The sequence below is a fragment of the Heterodontus francisci genome, chromosome 1 (assembly GCF_036365525.1).
Source record: "Heterodontus francisci isolate sHetFra1 chromosome 1, sHetFra1.hap1, whole genome shotgun sequence".
NCBI lineage: Eukaryota > Metazoa > Chordata > Chondrichthyes > Heterodontiformes > Heterodontidae > Heterodontus > Heterodontus francisci.
Window position 1 is genome coordinate 279,302,083 of NC_090371.1, and position 16,943 is coordinate 279,319,025.

Sequence of the window (16,943 nt, forward strand, 5' to 3'; positions counted from 1 at the left end):
ACCATTCACAGCACCAGTGATGTGGAAGCAGGTGCTGGCGCCATTTTTAAAAGGCTGCCAGCCCTGCAGACAGTTCAACAAAATACAGAGTTGACACCTTACCCCCCCACCCCACTTCCCTCTGCACAAAGTGCAGAGTTCACCCTTTCCCCACCTCGGTGGCGCCAGCTTTCTCTGAACAGAAAAGTGAAGGCGTGCGAGTGCCTATCGTCGTGCTGACGATTGGGAACTGAAGGTAAGATCACTGCTGTTTATATTTTAATTCATGCCAATGTGTTGTTTAAATATGCCAAGTCAGGTCCCATCGCAGAGAGACAGAGGTGCTGCTGCGGAGCTTCGCTATCGCTGGGAAGATCGAGCCTGGCAATCCTGGCATCAGGCTCCATGGCTGTTGCTGCTGCTCCAACATCACAAAAACAGATTATCTGGTCATTATCAAATTGCTGCTTGTGGGATCTTGTTAGCTTCTGCACTTCCTACATTACAACAGTGACAACACTTCAGAAGTACTACATTGATTGTAAAGTGTTTTGGGACATCTGATGGCCATGAAAGGCACGATATAAATGCAAATCTTTTTTTTAAATCACCTCCAAAGTTACAATTACTCTGAATGAGCAAGAAAACCTCTGCAGAATTTCACTCCTATAGAATGATATTCAGCCCAACATGTAGACCATTCATGGTTAACTTGAGTACTTTATATTGCTGTAGGTTGTGAACTGTATGGCTTTTGTGGGGCATTGTTTGGAATTACCTCCATGATTACTTTAATGGTGATATCTATTGACCGTTACCGAGTCATCACTAAACCATTGCAATCACTTGGTTTAACAAGAAAGAAGAACACTCAGAAGATCATTCTTGCTATTTGGCTGTACTCACTTGTATGGAGTCTCCCTCCACTGTTTGGATGGAGTAAGTACATCTGTTGATTATTATTGTCATATCATACTCTGATTGTATAGAATTAGTATGTTAGCTCAGGGAAACTTTGTTGAATTTTGAATGTATTTTGAGAAGGGAGTCCAGTCTTAAAGCCAGTTGCTTAATTTACTTGATGACCTTTTTTCTAAGATGCACAATTGACCTAGACCAACATTAAACACACCAGAATATTCATTAGTGCAGTAATAAAATGGGCAGTTTGAAAGATGCCATGGAAATTCAGTGTTATCTAAGTTATGTAGGTAAACGGTTTGGTGCTTTGTCCTATGCTTGTCCCCTTTTGAAAGATTATAGTCAAACTCTTAAAAGTTGTATTTTGATATTTGTCGCAGATTCATATATTCTTGAAGGTCTAATGACATCCTGTACCTGGGATTACGTGACAACTTCGCCATCTCACAGGAGTTACACCTTGATGCTATGCTGCTTTGTATTCTTTGTGCCATTGATTGTGATTTCATATTGCTACGTATGTATGTTCAAGGCCATTAAGAGCAGATGCAGGTAAGAAGGTCACTGTAGAAGTCATGACTGATTCTAAGGACCCTATTGTTGAACTCTGGTAGGGGTGGGGCGAGGCAGGGGGGAGAGTCCAGAATAAGAGGGCATAACCTTTAAATTCGAGCCAGGCCATTCAGGGGTCAGGAAGCACTCCTTCACACAAAGGGTAGTGGAAAACTAGAACTCTCTCCCCCTAAAAGCTGTTGAGGCTGGGAATCAATTGAAAATGTCAAAATTAAGATTGCTAGATTTTTGTTAAGCAAGAGTATTGAGGGTTATGTGACCAAAGTAGGTAAATGGAGTTAAGATACAGATTAGCCATTATCTAATTGAATAACAGAATAGGCTCAAGGGGCTAAATGACTTCCTCCTGTTCCCATGTTGCAAACTTTGACCACTTGAGTGACTTCAAGAGATGCAGAAAAGAGTTTTAACATTATACAGATCAATAGCACTGTAATTCATATCACAAACATAATTCTGTCAGTCTCCTTTTTTTAAACTATCTCATGGCAATGGCTTTCGTTTGTTTGAAAAGAAACTTTACAATATAAATATTCTAAACCCACAACGTTATACTGACTGTCCTGGTACAGTATTGGCAGTGCTTGTGTAGAAGTGTGAGTCCAGGGCACGCAGTCATTCTGGGCATTTGATGTGGATGTGGGAGGTAAGGGTGCATGCATAGTGAGACTTCTTAACTTCCCTACAGCTGCTGTATTTTCTACTGATTGAATGCCCCATCAACTCTTCACAATCAATAGAAAATAGGGGCAGTATTGGAAGTCTGCAATTACCTCCCTCAAAAGGCCATGAATGCTGAATCAATTGGAGCTGAAAGATGAGGGATATGGAGCAAAGGTAGGTAAATGAAGTTGAGGTACAGATCAGCCATGATGTAATAAAAAGAACAACAGGCTTGAGGGGCTGAATGGCCTACACCAGTTTCTATGCTGCTAAAGGCTGTGAGTTCATCTAATAAGTTAGCAGCCTCCTCTTGCTCCAGTCAGACACAAACTCTTACAGCTAAAGGTCTCGGTTTGGGCTGAGGCCTTTTACTGGGAGTCTTCATTCTGATCTTTGTGGACAGTCCAGACCCTTTAAAGTCCTTCTCTGCCTCTACTACTGCTGCAGCAACCAGCATGGTTGTATTAGTGAGCTCTCCTTTAATGATGGAAATCTTGCAAGGGGCGATTAACTGGGAAGATGCGTTAGGATTGAAGTGGATATGATAGGAAATGGAGACATGTCCTGTCCCACCAGAACTCGACTTCGAAGAGGAGAAATTCCTATCCCATCCCACCCACACACACACCACCAAGATTCTGTTCGTCAGCGTTATTAGTGTTAAAATATCAAATTTTCTAAATGTGTGCCATATATTTTACATTTTACATAGCTCCCTCTGCAAAATTATATGACTGTTAGTCCTGGGAAACACATTACTAATTTACAAAGTAGTCCAATGCTTTGACATGCTAGGAATTATGGATCATGTTTAGTCAAATGTATTGCAAACTTCAGAGGTCCGGGGAAGTAATTCTTACCAAAAATTGCTCCTCCGCAATTTTAAATGGAACTGAAGTTAGTGGGATGTAAAAATGTTTGGGAAGAGAATAGACTTTGTCGCAAAAACACTTGGCACGATTCCAATGGTTATCATTTTCTATATTTATCATTTTATACTTTAAAATACCTCTAACTTGCACTTGTTAATAGTTGTTGTTTTCATTTTAGGGATATTGAGACGATGGGAAGTTATCGAAGAAAAATATATGTTAGCCAGCAACAGACAATGAAGCATGAATGGCAACTGGCCAAAGTTGCATTTGTAGCCAACACTGTATTTGTGCTGTCATGGTCTCCATATGCATGTGTTGCATTAATTGGATGTTCAGGGTAAATCATTTTCTATATTACTATTTATCTTGTATTAAACATGGCTTTCAACCTTTAAACAAAGCTCTTTCTACCAAAATAATCTCAATTAAACTCAACCATTTATTCACCCAAGTATTGATATTTAGGCAAAATAATTCCTAAGGAAATGTTGATGATTCCTACTGCTCATTATGATTAAAGCCTCTTCCCTTTGTATTTTGCAAGCACCTTATCAGATGTTTTTAAGGAGGTGGAATGATATTATTCTTGGTGTGGGAAGGAAGATGGACATATATTGGCCCAAATTTTCCATTGAGAATAACAGTGAGGCTAACAGCATTCACTATTATTATGGAATAAATTGGACAACAACTTCCCGAGTACACACACATACAGTTAAACACTGAGATCCAGAGTCCACCTGCTCCTCCATAGATTACCCTACACTGATACCTCGTTGAGAGACGCGGCATTGAAATCACTGCAACAGTGTGAAGTGGGGGTACTTACCCACTAATTACCTATTAAACACAGCAGAAAAAGTTGAGACGGGTACATTCAGGTGTACATGAACTTTTAATGGTGTGATAACTCTTAATGACTGCCAAGTAACCTCTCTGGCCCTGAAAATTTAATTTTACAAGTGTGGAGTCTCATTCCTTAAGAATTTAATTAGTGTTGGAGACTCTTTAAAAAGTAAAAAATTATGTTAATTATTTTTACTTTTTCTTTTTTTTAATCTCTCTCTTAATCCTATCTTTTTTCACAATCTTTATTTCTCTTTCTGTGCGTGATTTAAATCTAATTTATAATCCCAGTTTATACTTCCTGGTTTAGATCACTGCTTCCAGGTGGAAAGTTCAGCACCGAAACGGATTTGCCTATTTGATATCGGGCCCATAAGTCTCCAGCATTAAGACCAGAGATGTAATCTCAAAGAAATGTAACTTACGATACGCTATCAAAACTTTTACTTTTGTTGTACTGCACCAATCAGATTTTCCTAAACCATTGCTGCAGTGTTCCAGTGAACATCAACGCAAGCTCGAGGAACAGCATCTCATCTACCGATTAGGCACACTACAGCCTGCCGGACTGAACATTGAGTTCAATAATTTCAGAGCATGACAGCCCCCCATTTTACTTTCATTTTTAGTTATTTTTTCTTCCTTTTTTTTACATTCCTTTTTACATATTTTACAATCTTTTTTTGCATTTATTTCATTTCATCTTAGTTTGTTCAGTTTGCTTACCCACTGTTTTTTTCAGGTTGTTTTTCTTCAGGTTTGCACTTGCTGCTGTTCAATATTCAGTGTATTCACACCTAATCTGTACTAATGCTTTGTCTTTCAACACACCATTAACATATTGTTTGCCTTTTCTCCGTGACCTTTTGGTCAGCTATGTGGCCTGGTCCAATCTGCACCTTCTCCTTTGTTATCTCTTGCCCCACCCCCACCTCACTTGGTTATAATCTGTGACTTTTCTAATATTTGTCAGTTCCGAAGAAGGGTCACTGACCTGAAACGTTAACTCTGCTTCTCTTTCCACAGATGCTGCCAGACCTGCTGAGTGATTCCAGCATTTCTTGTTTTTGTTTCAGATTTCCAGCATCCGCAGTATTTTGCTTTTATTTCCTAAACCATTACCTGCTTTTCCTACTCTGAGTAAGAATAATCTGACAGGCTAAATTTATTGCTCAATACCAAATAGGAAGCCAGTAACAGGAAGACGCCATTCAGCCCCTCGATCCTCTTCCATATTTAATTAGATCATGGCTGATCTGTAGCTTAATTCCAAATACCTGCTTTGGTTCTGCAAATAGATGTCTGTGGAGAATCATAGTAAATAGTTGTCAGACCGTGCACTTCTAGAAGTATGCTGAATGAAGAAAAACAAAAGAATAAATGTCACTTGCACTTTAAATCTATGGTGCATTTTCTTTTTTCTGCTGAGTACTGGACTGGCCTGTGGTCGGTGTACTAATCTAATATTTCAAGCTACAGAGATAGTAGATGTATCAGTCACAAGATCAAGTCAATATTAGATTTATTTTGCTGTTGGTTAACCACACAAGGATGTTTATATTCATGGAGAGCGGGAAAAAATGTTTATGGTTCCCATTCTGGATTCTATGGAGTCACTCCTAGTGTGAATTGGGTGCGGATGGGATCAACTTTTGTTGTCATACTTCTCATGGTTAGGTAGCTTGTTACCACTCACTATCCAGGTTTGACAGAGCAAGAATTGGAGACCGGTTGAAATCACACACCCGCTGTCCCCCGCTCCCACCCCACCCTGCCCACTCTCCCTACACACACCAGAATTTTAGCACCAGCATGTGCAGCAGTGTTGCACCTGAGCTTGGGAATGTGTTGCGTCTAGTGGGGCCAGTTGAGGGACTGAGCCAGAATGAGATCAGATTTGCAGACTAGGATGATGCCAAGCCACGTATCAAGATCTAAGGGATTTCAAATACGCTGATTTCCTTCAAGTGGGAGCTGGGCCTCCTTCTGGCTGTGGTGAAGATCACCTCATACATAATGTAGACAATGTGAGGAACTGCATGAGCCAGAGTGATCTCCTGTACCAGTTTCAATCACGTAGGGGGATTGGAGAGGAATTTACAAAAAAATTTTCCCCAAATTAGCCTGGGTTTTTATCTGGTTTTACACCTTTCCCAGGAAATCACTTGGTTTCGGGTTGGGTGGAGAGCATGTATATTGTATATTGATACACAACATTGTTTGGGGAAGGTTGGAGAGGGCAGACGGTTTTTTCAATCTGTCTTTATTTGTGTATATTGCATTTAATACAATGTAAAATTACTATATTCTGTACTATATACTATCCAAAAAATTCAGAATGAGAATATACTGTGACACTTTAGAACTGTTCCATAACTACAAACACTGTACCTTGATGCATTAAATAATATATAAGTTTTGGTTGGGTAGTTAACTCTCCTGGCAGGTACATTGGTAATTTGTGAATTTGATTGGTCATAGTGCATAAAAGTGACCAATTGTATTCTCTGATTGGTTATTGTCTACGCTGTAACTGGTTTCCCAATCAGGAGGCAGAAAAATCACAGACTAAACCAAACAGAAATATTTTATAGGTAGGCTGTATGCAGCAGATTAGATTTTATTTACTAAAAGTGTAGAGCTTGTAACTCAGTTTATATGTTTTCTTGGTTCCTATCTTTCAGACATGGCGATATCCTGACTCCATATTCAAAATCAATACCTGCTCTATTAGCAAAAGTTTCTGCCACTTACAACCCCATCATCTACACAATAATCCACCCCAAATACAGGTATCAATTTTCAATCATAGTTCAGCTTCTTTGTGTAACACTGCTGAGCCTCCATTTTTTTTCAACAAAGACATCTTTAAATTATTGAAACTCCCAAATTCTCGGGGAATTCTCATCAACTGATTGAGGATGACATTAATTATTTGATGCATTTTGCAGCATAACATTCATTTGCAATATTCTCTACAATCGACTTAGTCACTGAGGTTCTTGTTAAGGTTTTAGGACATTTGATCACCTGTCCCAATGTCTCTTTCTTTGACTGAGTGTCACTTTCTGTCTGATTGAAGCTCCTGTGTAGCGCCTTAGGACTTTTTATTACATTGAAGGCCCTATATAAATGAAAGTTGTTGAAATCACAATTTTAAAATCTATATTGGGATGGAGCTTAAGTAGGAAAGATTATGAATGAAGTATCTCTGTAATAGACCTAGCTTTAATATGCCACGATCTTCTCTATGTCTACCCTATCAAAGCCTTTCATTATCTGAAAAACCTCTATCAGGTCACACCTCAGCTTTCTCTTTTCTAAAATAAGGGCCGCAAGCATGTTCAATCTTTCAAGGAGTGGTTGAGATGAATAGCATAGGTGCATTTAAGGGGAAGCTAGTTCACTACATGAGAGAGAACGGAGTAGAAAATCATAGAATCATAGAATGGTTAGAGCACAGATGGAAGCAATTCATCCTAGCTGCAAGAACAACTCAGCTACTCTCACTCCCACCCAGCCCCCCACTTTTCCCTGTAACCCTGCAAATATTTTCTCTTCAGATAATTATCCAATTCCCTTTTGAAATCCACGATTGAATCTGCCTCCACCACACTCTCAGACAGTGCATTCCAGATCCTAAACACTCACTGAACCAGCCTCCACCACACTCTCAGACATTGCATTCCAGATCCTAAACACTCACTGAACCTGCCTCCACCACACTCTCAGACAGTGCATTCCAGATCCTAAACACTCACTGAACCTGCCTCCACCACACTCTCAGACAGTGCATTCCAGATCCTAAACACTCACTGAACCTGCCTCCACCACACTCTCAGACAGTGCATTCCAGATCCTAAACACTCACTGAACCTGCCTCCACCACACTCTCAGACAGTGCATTCCAGATCCTAAACACTCACTGAACCTGCCTCCACTACACTCTCAGACAGTGCATTCCAGATCCTAAACACTCACTGAACCTGCCTCCACCACACTCTCAGACAGTGCATTCCAGATCCTAAACTCTCACTGAACCTGCCTCCACCACAATCTCAGACAGTGCATTCCAGATCCTAAACACTCACTGAACCTGCCTCCACCACACTCTCAGGCAGTGCATTCCAGATCCTAAACACTCACTGAACCAGCCTCCACCACACTCTCAGACATTGCATTCCAGATCCTAAACACTCACTGAACCTGCCTCCACCACACTCTCAGACAGTGCATTCCAGATCCTAAACACTCACTGAACCTGCCTCCACCACATTCTCAGGCAGTGCATTCCAGATCCTAAACACTCACTGAACCTGCCTCCACCACACTCTCAGACAGTGCATTCCAGATCCTAAACACTCACTGAACCTGCCTCCACCACAATCTCAGACAGTGCATTCCAGATCCTAAACACTCACTGCATAAAAAAAAGTTTTTCATGTTGGCATTGTTCTTTTGCCAATTATTTTAAATCGGTTTCCTCTGTTTCTTGACCCTTCCGCCAATGGGAACAGTTTCTCCCTATCTACTCTGTCTGGATCCCTCGTGATTTTGAAAACCTCTATCAATTCTCCTCTCAACCTGCTCTTCTCTAAGAAGAGCAACCAAAGCCCTACCAATCTATCCATGTAACTGAAGTCTCTCATCCCTGGAACCATTCTTGTGAATCTTTTCTGCACCCTTTCCAATGCATTCACATCCTTCCTAAAATGTGGTGCCCAGAATTGGACACAATACCCCAGTTGAGGCCGAACTAGTTATAAAGGTTCACCATAACTTTGTTGCTTTTGTACTCTATGCCTCTATTTATAAAGCCCAGGATCCCGTAGAATAGCAGTGGTCTAATAACGACCCCAAGGAACTGCGCTACATTTTTCTAAAATAAAAGCTGCAAGCCTGTTCAATCTTTCAAGGAGTGGTTGAGAGGAATAGCATAGGTGCATTTAAGGGAAGCTAGTTAACTATACGAGGGAGAATGGAGTAGAAGAATCCTCCAGTTCACCATTCACCACTCCTCTCTGTTTCCTGTCACTCAGCCAACTTCATATCCATGCTGATACTGTTCCTTTCATTGCATGGGTTTCGTATATTGATGGAGTTAGATGAAGATGGCTAGGATGAGGCTTGTGTGGACTATTAACACCAGTTTGTAGTTGTTGGGCTCCATATAGCTTCATACACTTGGCTGGCAAAAATCTACCAATCTCAGATTTAAAATTATTAATTGAGCTAGCATCCACTGCTTTTTGTGGGATAGAGTTCCATGTCTACCACCCTTTGCATGAAGAAATGTTTCCAAAATTCTCTCCTGAATGGCTTGGCTCTGGTTTTAAGATTATGTTCCCGTGTCGCAGCCACCATCACCAGCGGAAAAGGTTTCTCTCTATCTACTCTATCATTTCCTTTCAAAATGTTAAGAACCTCAATTAAACCCCTCTTAACCTTCTCTATTCTAGGGAATACAAGTATAGTTTATGTAATCTGTCGTCATGATTTAAACCTTGGAGCCCCGGTAAGATTCTGGTGAATCCGTGCTATACTGCTTCCAAAGCTAATATATCCTTTCTAAAAGGTGCAGTGCCCAGAACTGTACCCGGTACTGCAGACGTGGTCCAAACAGGACTTTGTAGAGGTGTAGCAAAATGTCCTCTCCTTTATAGGGAAGGGCAAAGCCATGGAGGAATTTGAAACCAGGGATGAGAAATTTTAAATTAAGGTATGTAATATTAACTATTGCAGCCCTTATCTCCAGTTTGTAATGTATAAACCCTCTTTCACTTAAACATAAAGGTCAGTTTGTTGTTCACAGACAAAAGTTGTTCAATCTCAATTTCCTTCACCAAATCTCACTGTGTACAGCTAACAACCATATGGTATGCACAAGCCTATGTCAAAGACCCAAGCTTTTCCACACAACATTCCGAGAAAAATGGATGGAAGCAAGAGGAATAAATTAAAATACTTCTACTTATCTACAATGATTAGCTTAAAATAGCCACTTGGGTAGACACTAATGTGTAAATCTAGCTTCTACACGACAGGTTCAATAATAAAATAAGATGCGTAAACTTTTATTCTCCACAGAGCAACACTTGCAAAAGGAATCCCTTGTCTTCACTCTTCGACACGTAAAGTGAAGAAGGATTTCGTGTCTGATTCTACAAGTGATTTCTCAGTAAAAGAATTAGTCCTCAGTTGCCAGTTTTTTGCTATGAATCCCACTGTTGTGTCTTTAGCATCCAGTAGGGAAACGGTAAGTATATTTGCACCTCTTAATAAGCTCAATAGAAAATAGGTTTTTCATGGGCCAGAATTGAATGCAGTTGCTGAATGAAAAGTGTTTAGCATTCCTTAAGCTTGTTTATTTTTCACAAACGTTTGCAGAGCAAGTTGCTGTAAATCTGAAATGGAAACAGTTCAGCAACCTCGACAGGGCATCTGGGGGGCCTGTGTGAACAGGACGAGCAACTGTGTATCTCCTTAACCAATCAGATTGAAGAACTGTTAATGAGCAGTGCAGAGGCTGAACCAGGAAGTATAAATTAGAATGGGTGAATTTAGTGTCAGATCAGACACAGGAATCAAAATAAAGAGAAGGAAAGAAAGATTGGGTTAAAAGAGACAGAAAGAAAAAGTGAAATTAAAAGCTGTTGGAATGAGGCTTCATGCTTTTATTAGTCATTTTCAGTATTGGAGAGGTTGTTCGGCAGTAATTAACACCTATCACATCATAGATTTGGTGTACAGGGCACAACTTCAAAATTTTTGGGTGACACAAATTTTGGAAAGATTGTGAACTGTGAGGAGAATAATGTAGAACTTCAAAATGATGTAGACAAGTTGGCGGAATGGGCAGACAAGTGACAGACGAAGTCCAATGTGGAGAAATGTGAAGTGATTCATAATGGTAGGAAGAACATGGAGAGACAATATAACATAAAAGGTACAATTCTAAAGGGGTTGCATTGGCAGAGAACCTGGGGTAGATATGCATAAGTCATTGAAGGTGGCAGGACAGGTTGAGAGTGCAGTTAATAAAGTATACAGTATCCTGGGCTTTATTAATAGAGGCATAGAGTACAAGAGCAAGGAGGTTATGTTGAACTTGTATAAGACACTAGTTTGGCCTCAGCTGGAGTATTACATCCAGTTCTGGGCACCGCACTTTAGGAAAGACGTGACGGCATTGGAGAGAGTACAGAAAAGATTCACGAGAATGGTTCCAGGGATGAAGAACATCAGTTAAGAAGATGATTGGAGAAGTTAGGACTGTGTTCCTTGGAGAAGAGAAGACTGAGAGGAGATTTGATAGAGGTATTCAAAATCATGAGGGGTCTGGATGGAGTAGATAGAGGGAAACTGTTCTTACTCGCGAAAGGATCGAGAACGAGAGGACACAGATTTAAAGTGTGGCAAAAGAAGCAGAAGCGACATGAGGAAAAACTTTTTCACACAGCGAGCGGTTGAGGTCTGGAATGCACTGCCTGAGAGTGTGGTGGAGACAGGTTCAACTGAAGCATTCAAAAGGGAATTAAACTGTTTTCTGAAAAGGAAGAACGTGCAAGGTTACGGGGAGAAGGCAGGAGAATGGCATTAGGTGAATTGCTCATTTAGAGAGCCATTGCAGACATGATGGGCCGAATGGCCTCCTTCTGTGCTGTAATAATTCTGTGATTCTGTGATTTAAAAGGGTACTTCGACAGAAATGGACAGTCCATAACTTTCTGTGGCGAGATTGCTCATATTTGCTCTGCAAGTACAGGAAGCTCATGCCCTTCAATGCATTTCACTGGTGAATGAGACAGCAAGATGCTGTTTTGGCATCTGGGGCTTTAGTCTTAGAGTTGAATGTCATGCAAATCCACATGACACAGTTCAAGACAATTCTGTTTGGATATTTTCCAAGCACTAGAATGACCTTTAATAGGAATCAGTTCTGCCTGAGAATGGGGAGGTGTAGAAATGTTCATCTCCTGACATAAACTGAGCTTTGACAGTAGTCATCAAAGGAATTCACATTCTGAATTAAAATTCTCCAATTATCAAGAAAGCACGAACTTGCATTTATATAGCAGCTTTCACAGCCTCAAAATGTCCCAAAACGCTTCACAGCCAAATGAAGTATTTTTGAAATGTGGTCACTGCTGTAATGTAAGAAACACAGCAGCCAAGTTGCGCACAGCAAGCTCCCACAGACAGCAATGAGATAATGACCTAGATAGCTTTAGTCCTGTTGATTGAGGAATAAATATTGGCCAGGACACCAGGGAGAATTCCCCTGCTCTTCTTTGAAAAGTGGCACAGGAACTTTTACGTCCACCAAATGGGACCTCAGTTTAACATCTCACCTGAAAGACGGCATCTCCAACAGTGCAGCACTCCTTCACTATTGAACTGGGAGTGTCAGCCTTGATTTTGTGCTCAAGTCTCTGGAGTGGGTCTTGAACCAACAACCTCTGACAATTACGTCCTTGTAATTGCAAATGATGGATTCAAACCCAAGCAGCAGCCACGCTTTGTTTGACTGTTGTATTCCCGAATTGGAGCTGTATTGGTACAATAGTTTCCCATTCTTTATCTGCATTGCCTGGATCCATTTACTGGATCGCACTGACACTTACAAGTGTTGCTTTTTGAAAGTTTGTTAGAATCAAAAGGTAAAAAGCCTTAACTCCATTCAAAACCAAAATGCAGAGCAAAGAAATCCTTATGATCAACGTGGACAGCAGCCATTCTTCTGCTATAAATGTTATTTTTATCTGAAAACATTCAGTACCCTCCTAAATCCTTGTGTAGCTCAGTGTCAAATTTTGTTTGCTAACCCTCATGTGAAACGTCCTTGGACGTTTTACTATTAAAGGTGCGATATGTGTGCAAGTCAATGTTTTAGATCCTTCACCAGTTCAGTTGTGCTTTTTGACTGTTTATTGAATATGAGGTTTCAGGTGTGAGATAAAATGGTGCTTAAAAAGGCAGCACCTAAGGTGTGGTGCCTCAGGTGTGACAGACAAAGGTGCATGTGATATATATCTCAACTAATTATATATTGAATATCCAATTTCATTTGTCATCATCTTTGACAATTGTTGCTGGCAGTTAATAGTAATTTCACTGCATAATTATATTTTAAATAGGACAATTTATCATGTTCTAAAATGGTTAAGAGGCAATCAACAATGTGATAGTGTGGTTTTAGTCACTCAGCTTAGCAGTGGGCTGATACTCATCTAGTTAATTTAGCTCAGGCAGCTTTCCTTGCAAAGTTCATTGATACTTTAAAGGTTCTTGTGGTGCAGCAAAGAAATTGCCATGACTGAGTAAAGGGAAATTTTGTCCTCCAGATCTGCTGCTTTTCTGATGCTGTCGATAAAGATTGAACCATGACAGCAATATCTTTATTTAAATAGGCTCAAACCAAAGAGATTGGATGTGATATCTCACTTTGTGCAGTCCTTCTCTTCTCTTGTCCTCTCCTGAAGCTGTTGCTTTTCCATACTGTAGTACCTTACACAAGTGACTGTCACTCCTGCCTCAGCCTCGATGGTGAATGTCTACGAGCTATTCTGCAACTGTGGTACACACTAAATTTGGAACAGCCGCTGCAAAGGCTCAATGGGGAAAGACCATAGAATAAGTCATCCCGCCATAGTATACCGAAGGGCTGGAACCCATGTAAAATCCCTTGGGCTCTATGAACCAGAGAATGTTTGACGTGAAATGTATATTTTTTTTATTTGTTCAGGGAATGTGAGCATCACTGGCTAGGCCAGCATTTATTGCCCATCCCTAATTGCCCTTGAGAAGGTGGTGATGAGCTGCCTTCTTGAACCTCTGCAGTCCATGGGGTGTAGGTACACCCACAGTGCTGTTAGGAAGGGAGTTCCAGGATTTTTACCCAGCGACACTGAAAGAATGGCGATATAGTTCCAAGTCAGGATGGTGTGTGGCTTGGAGGGGAACTTGCAGGTGGTGGTGTTCCCATGCATCTGCTGCCCTTGTCCTTCTAGCTTTGCAGGTTTGGAAGGTGCTGTTGAAGGAGCCTTGGTGAGTTGCTGCAGTGTATCTTGTAGATGGTACACACTGCTGCCACCGTGTGTCTGTGATGGAGGGAGTGAATGTTGAAGGTGGTGAATGGGGCGCCAATAAAATGGGTGGCTTTGTCTTGGATGGTGTCACGCTTCTTGAGTGTTGTTGGAGCTGCACCCATTCAGGCAAGTGGAGAGTATTCCATCACACTCCTGACTTGTGCCTTGTAGATGGTGGACAGGTGTTGTCGCCACAACATTTATGTGGCTGGTCCAGTTCAGTTTCTGGTCAATGGTGACCCCCAGCATGTTGATAGTGAGGGATTCCGTGATGGTAATACCATTGAACATCAAGGGGAGATGGTTTGATTCTCGCTTGTTTGAGATGGTCATTGCCTGGCACTTGTATGGTGCGAATGTTACAATATTAATATTGTAAATATAACCTGTAATTATAAGTGTAGTGTGGCAGCTCAGAGTGCCACATTCTGTGTTGAAAAAAACTGAACTGCATTGCACTTTATGTAATGCCAAATTTGAACAGTTATGTAATGTAATTTTGCAAAAGTTTATGAATAAAGTATATTTTTTGAGGAAATAAAGTTCCACAACAGGGGTGCAGCAGTGGAGCTAGTAAGGTCCACACATGCATGCATTTTCAACAGGGATTTCTGGAAACAGGCCTTTGTAGGAACCCTAGCCAACTTTCCTCTTAGGCAATAAGAGACCAATTGTAGTGTTCATTATTGACCCATAAAGTCAGCAAAGACTGGAGAACAATATGGTATGCACACCCCAGCTCCTCACTACTATCGTTAACAGGAGGATCCAAAATTTAGTTTAAACGTGCTTTCCCCCTGTCCCCCCAATCCTTTTCATAAAGGTCCCATATTACAGATTTTATTCTGCATAAACGCAAAGGCATAGAGATTCAGTAATAGTGAGACTATTGACTGAAGAACACTTGAGAATTGTAACATTAGTAAGGTGTGTTTTTATTTCTTTCTCATCACTTAGGAAACCCTGTCGAGCAACTCTGAAACAAAGAAACAGGGAACTCTTTCATCAGACCAGGAATGGGAGCTGGTATCTGGCTCCTTGAGTCTTGCCTACTATCCACTGTGGATCGGAAACTACGGGAAGAGTCAGTGTTGTAGTAAATCGATCGCCGACAATGAAGAGAATCCAACTGAAGATGATGTTGATGTCTTTAGTGATTTTACTATTCCCCACATTGTCAGTTTGTATGAGGATATTCTGCCCAGTGGGAGGGATGCTTTACCAGGGATGAGTACCCAATCCATAGTGCAAATCCAAACTGATCAGAACTATATAGAATCGGACATCTTTAGAAGAATCCCAATCTGGCCCACTTCAGACCAGTTTGTGCTGAAGTATAATTCAGTTGGGCTATCCATTTAATAACATGGGGTGGGGCAGGGGAGGGGGAGATTTTCCCCAGGCTGCTTCTACTTCCCACCATCATATGGCAGAAAGCAACTGAGTGGGCAGACAATGCTTCAGTTAAATGTCTCATCCGAAAGATGGCACTTCCAACTGTGCAGCACACTCCCAGTACTGTTACAAAGGGCGGAATCTTATCAGTCACGCAGAGGCCGCTTTGAAGGTGGGAGGGCAGTGAATTTTGACATGTGTGTATCAGGTCCTCTACCCAATGTGTTCCTGCCTCCAAGCAATGTTGCCAGAGGCGGGCTGATACCGGCAGGTAGCTAATTATAAGCAATTAGGTGCCCACTTAGAGGCAAATTGGTGATGCCGCTGTCAATCATGCCTGGAGACTGTACTGCCGTAAGTGAGTAGGATTGATTTTTAGGTGCATAATTTGTATTTTGTAACTATCCTCCACTCGCTGCATTTTGCTAGAGAAGTAATTCTGCTTTTCTGGGAGTCTCTGCCATAGGGTTGGTCATGAGTTCCATTTGCTGTAGTGAGTTCTTAAATAGACTCTATTTGTTATCTGATGAGTAGTCTGTAAAATAGACTCTGTTGACTAAATAGATAGTAAATTAGACTCTTTACTGTTTGATGAGGAAATACGACATAAAATAAACACTGTTTGCTATTTGTTGAGTAACTAGACTGTAAAATAGACTCTGTTTGTTGTTTGATGAGCAAATTGATTGTAAAACAGATTCTTTTTGCTGTAAGTTGCACCCTGCCTCCAACTCTGTGGTGTTAATACTCACTCTGTTGATAAATAAATACATTTGCTGTTATTGTACAACAGGAGCGACAGCCATTCCTTCATGACTTTGTCTTCAATGTAAGTACTTCCTCCCAAATTAATTTTATATGCAATTTAATTTCTTGCGCTCATCAGGATTAGCAAGGGGAAATAGAAATTTATGACATGAGGAACCCAGTGTCAACAGTAAATACTTTCAGATTAAGCATAGAACTATTCAGTGTGACATAAAACTCCATCTATTCAATCTAAGGCTGCACCCATAAATGTCAATTGTTGGATGGGGCGTACAGTGTATCTACGGAATGGATGTCAAGGCCCTTTGGGGCACGGGGTTGGTGTTGATGTTAGGTGTGTAATAGTGATGGTTGGGGTTGAAGGTCCGGTTGATGTGTAAATTCCACATCTTATTTTGTTTTTCCTTTTCCTTTGTTGATTCAAATCAATTACTATAACGTTTAGAACTGCTAAAAGGTAACCAAGGTAAAAAATTTACATTTTCCTGCAGAGAATATCCTCTAAAAAATTAATTATCCTATTTTATTTCTTCAGCAATTGGATTTCTCGCAGGCTTTCATGTATTTATGTATATTTTAACTTTCATCACACGCAAAGGAATATTATATACACCCACAGTTTCAAGTTACAAAATTTGTGAAACTGTTTATTTTTACGAGTCCTTGAGTTGTTAACCTTTTTTGCGGGGGACTGTAAGCTTTGTTTTTTGAAGCTTTGGCCAACTTTGGCTCTTTTTAGATTTAGGATGTATGTGTTCTTCAAGCTCATTCTCTCCTGCCTCAGACTAGCCTCTTCTGTTTCACACACCAGCAATCCTGTGGACTCTGAACAAGA

The 16,943-nt window shown here is 40.7% G+C and overlaps 1 protein-coding gene across 1 annotated transcript in view; it reads left to right on the plus strand.

Moving 5' to 3' along the window:
- LOC137372900 (melanopsin-like) overlaps nucleotides 1–16,073 on the plus strand; it is a 55,138-nt gene extending 39,065 nt beyond the window's left edge. Inside the window, exons 4-9 of the mRNA XM_068037365.1 lie at nucleotides 715–918; nucleotides 1,281–1,452; nucleotides 3,187–3,348; nucleotides 6,542–6,649; nucleotides 9,945–10,113; nucleotides 14,903–16,073. Of these exons, the coding sequence (XP_067893466.1) occupies nucleotides 715–918; nucleotides 1,281–1,452; nucleotides 3,187–3,348; nucleotides 6,542–6,649; nucleotides 9,945–10,113; nucleotides 14,903–15,307 (1,220 nt within the window). The 3' untranslated portion in view covers nucleotides 15,308–16,073. The remainder of the gene's footprint in view (nucleotides 1–714; nucleotides 919–1,280; nucleotides 1,453–3,186; nucleotides 3,349–6,541; nucleotides 6,650–9,944; nucleotides 10,114–14,902) is intronic.
- The last annotated feature ends 870 nt before the right edge of the window (nucleotides 16,074–16,943 follow it).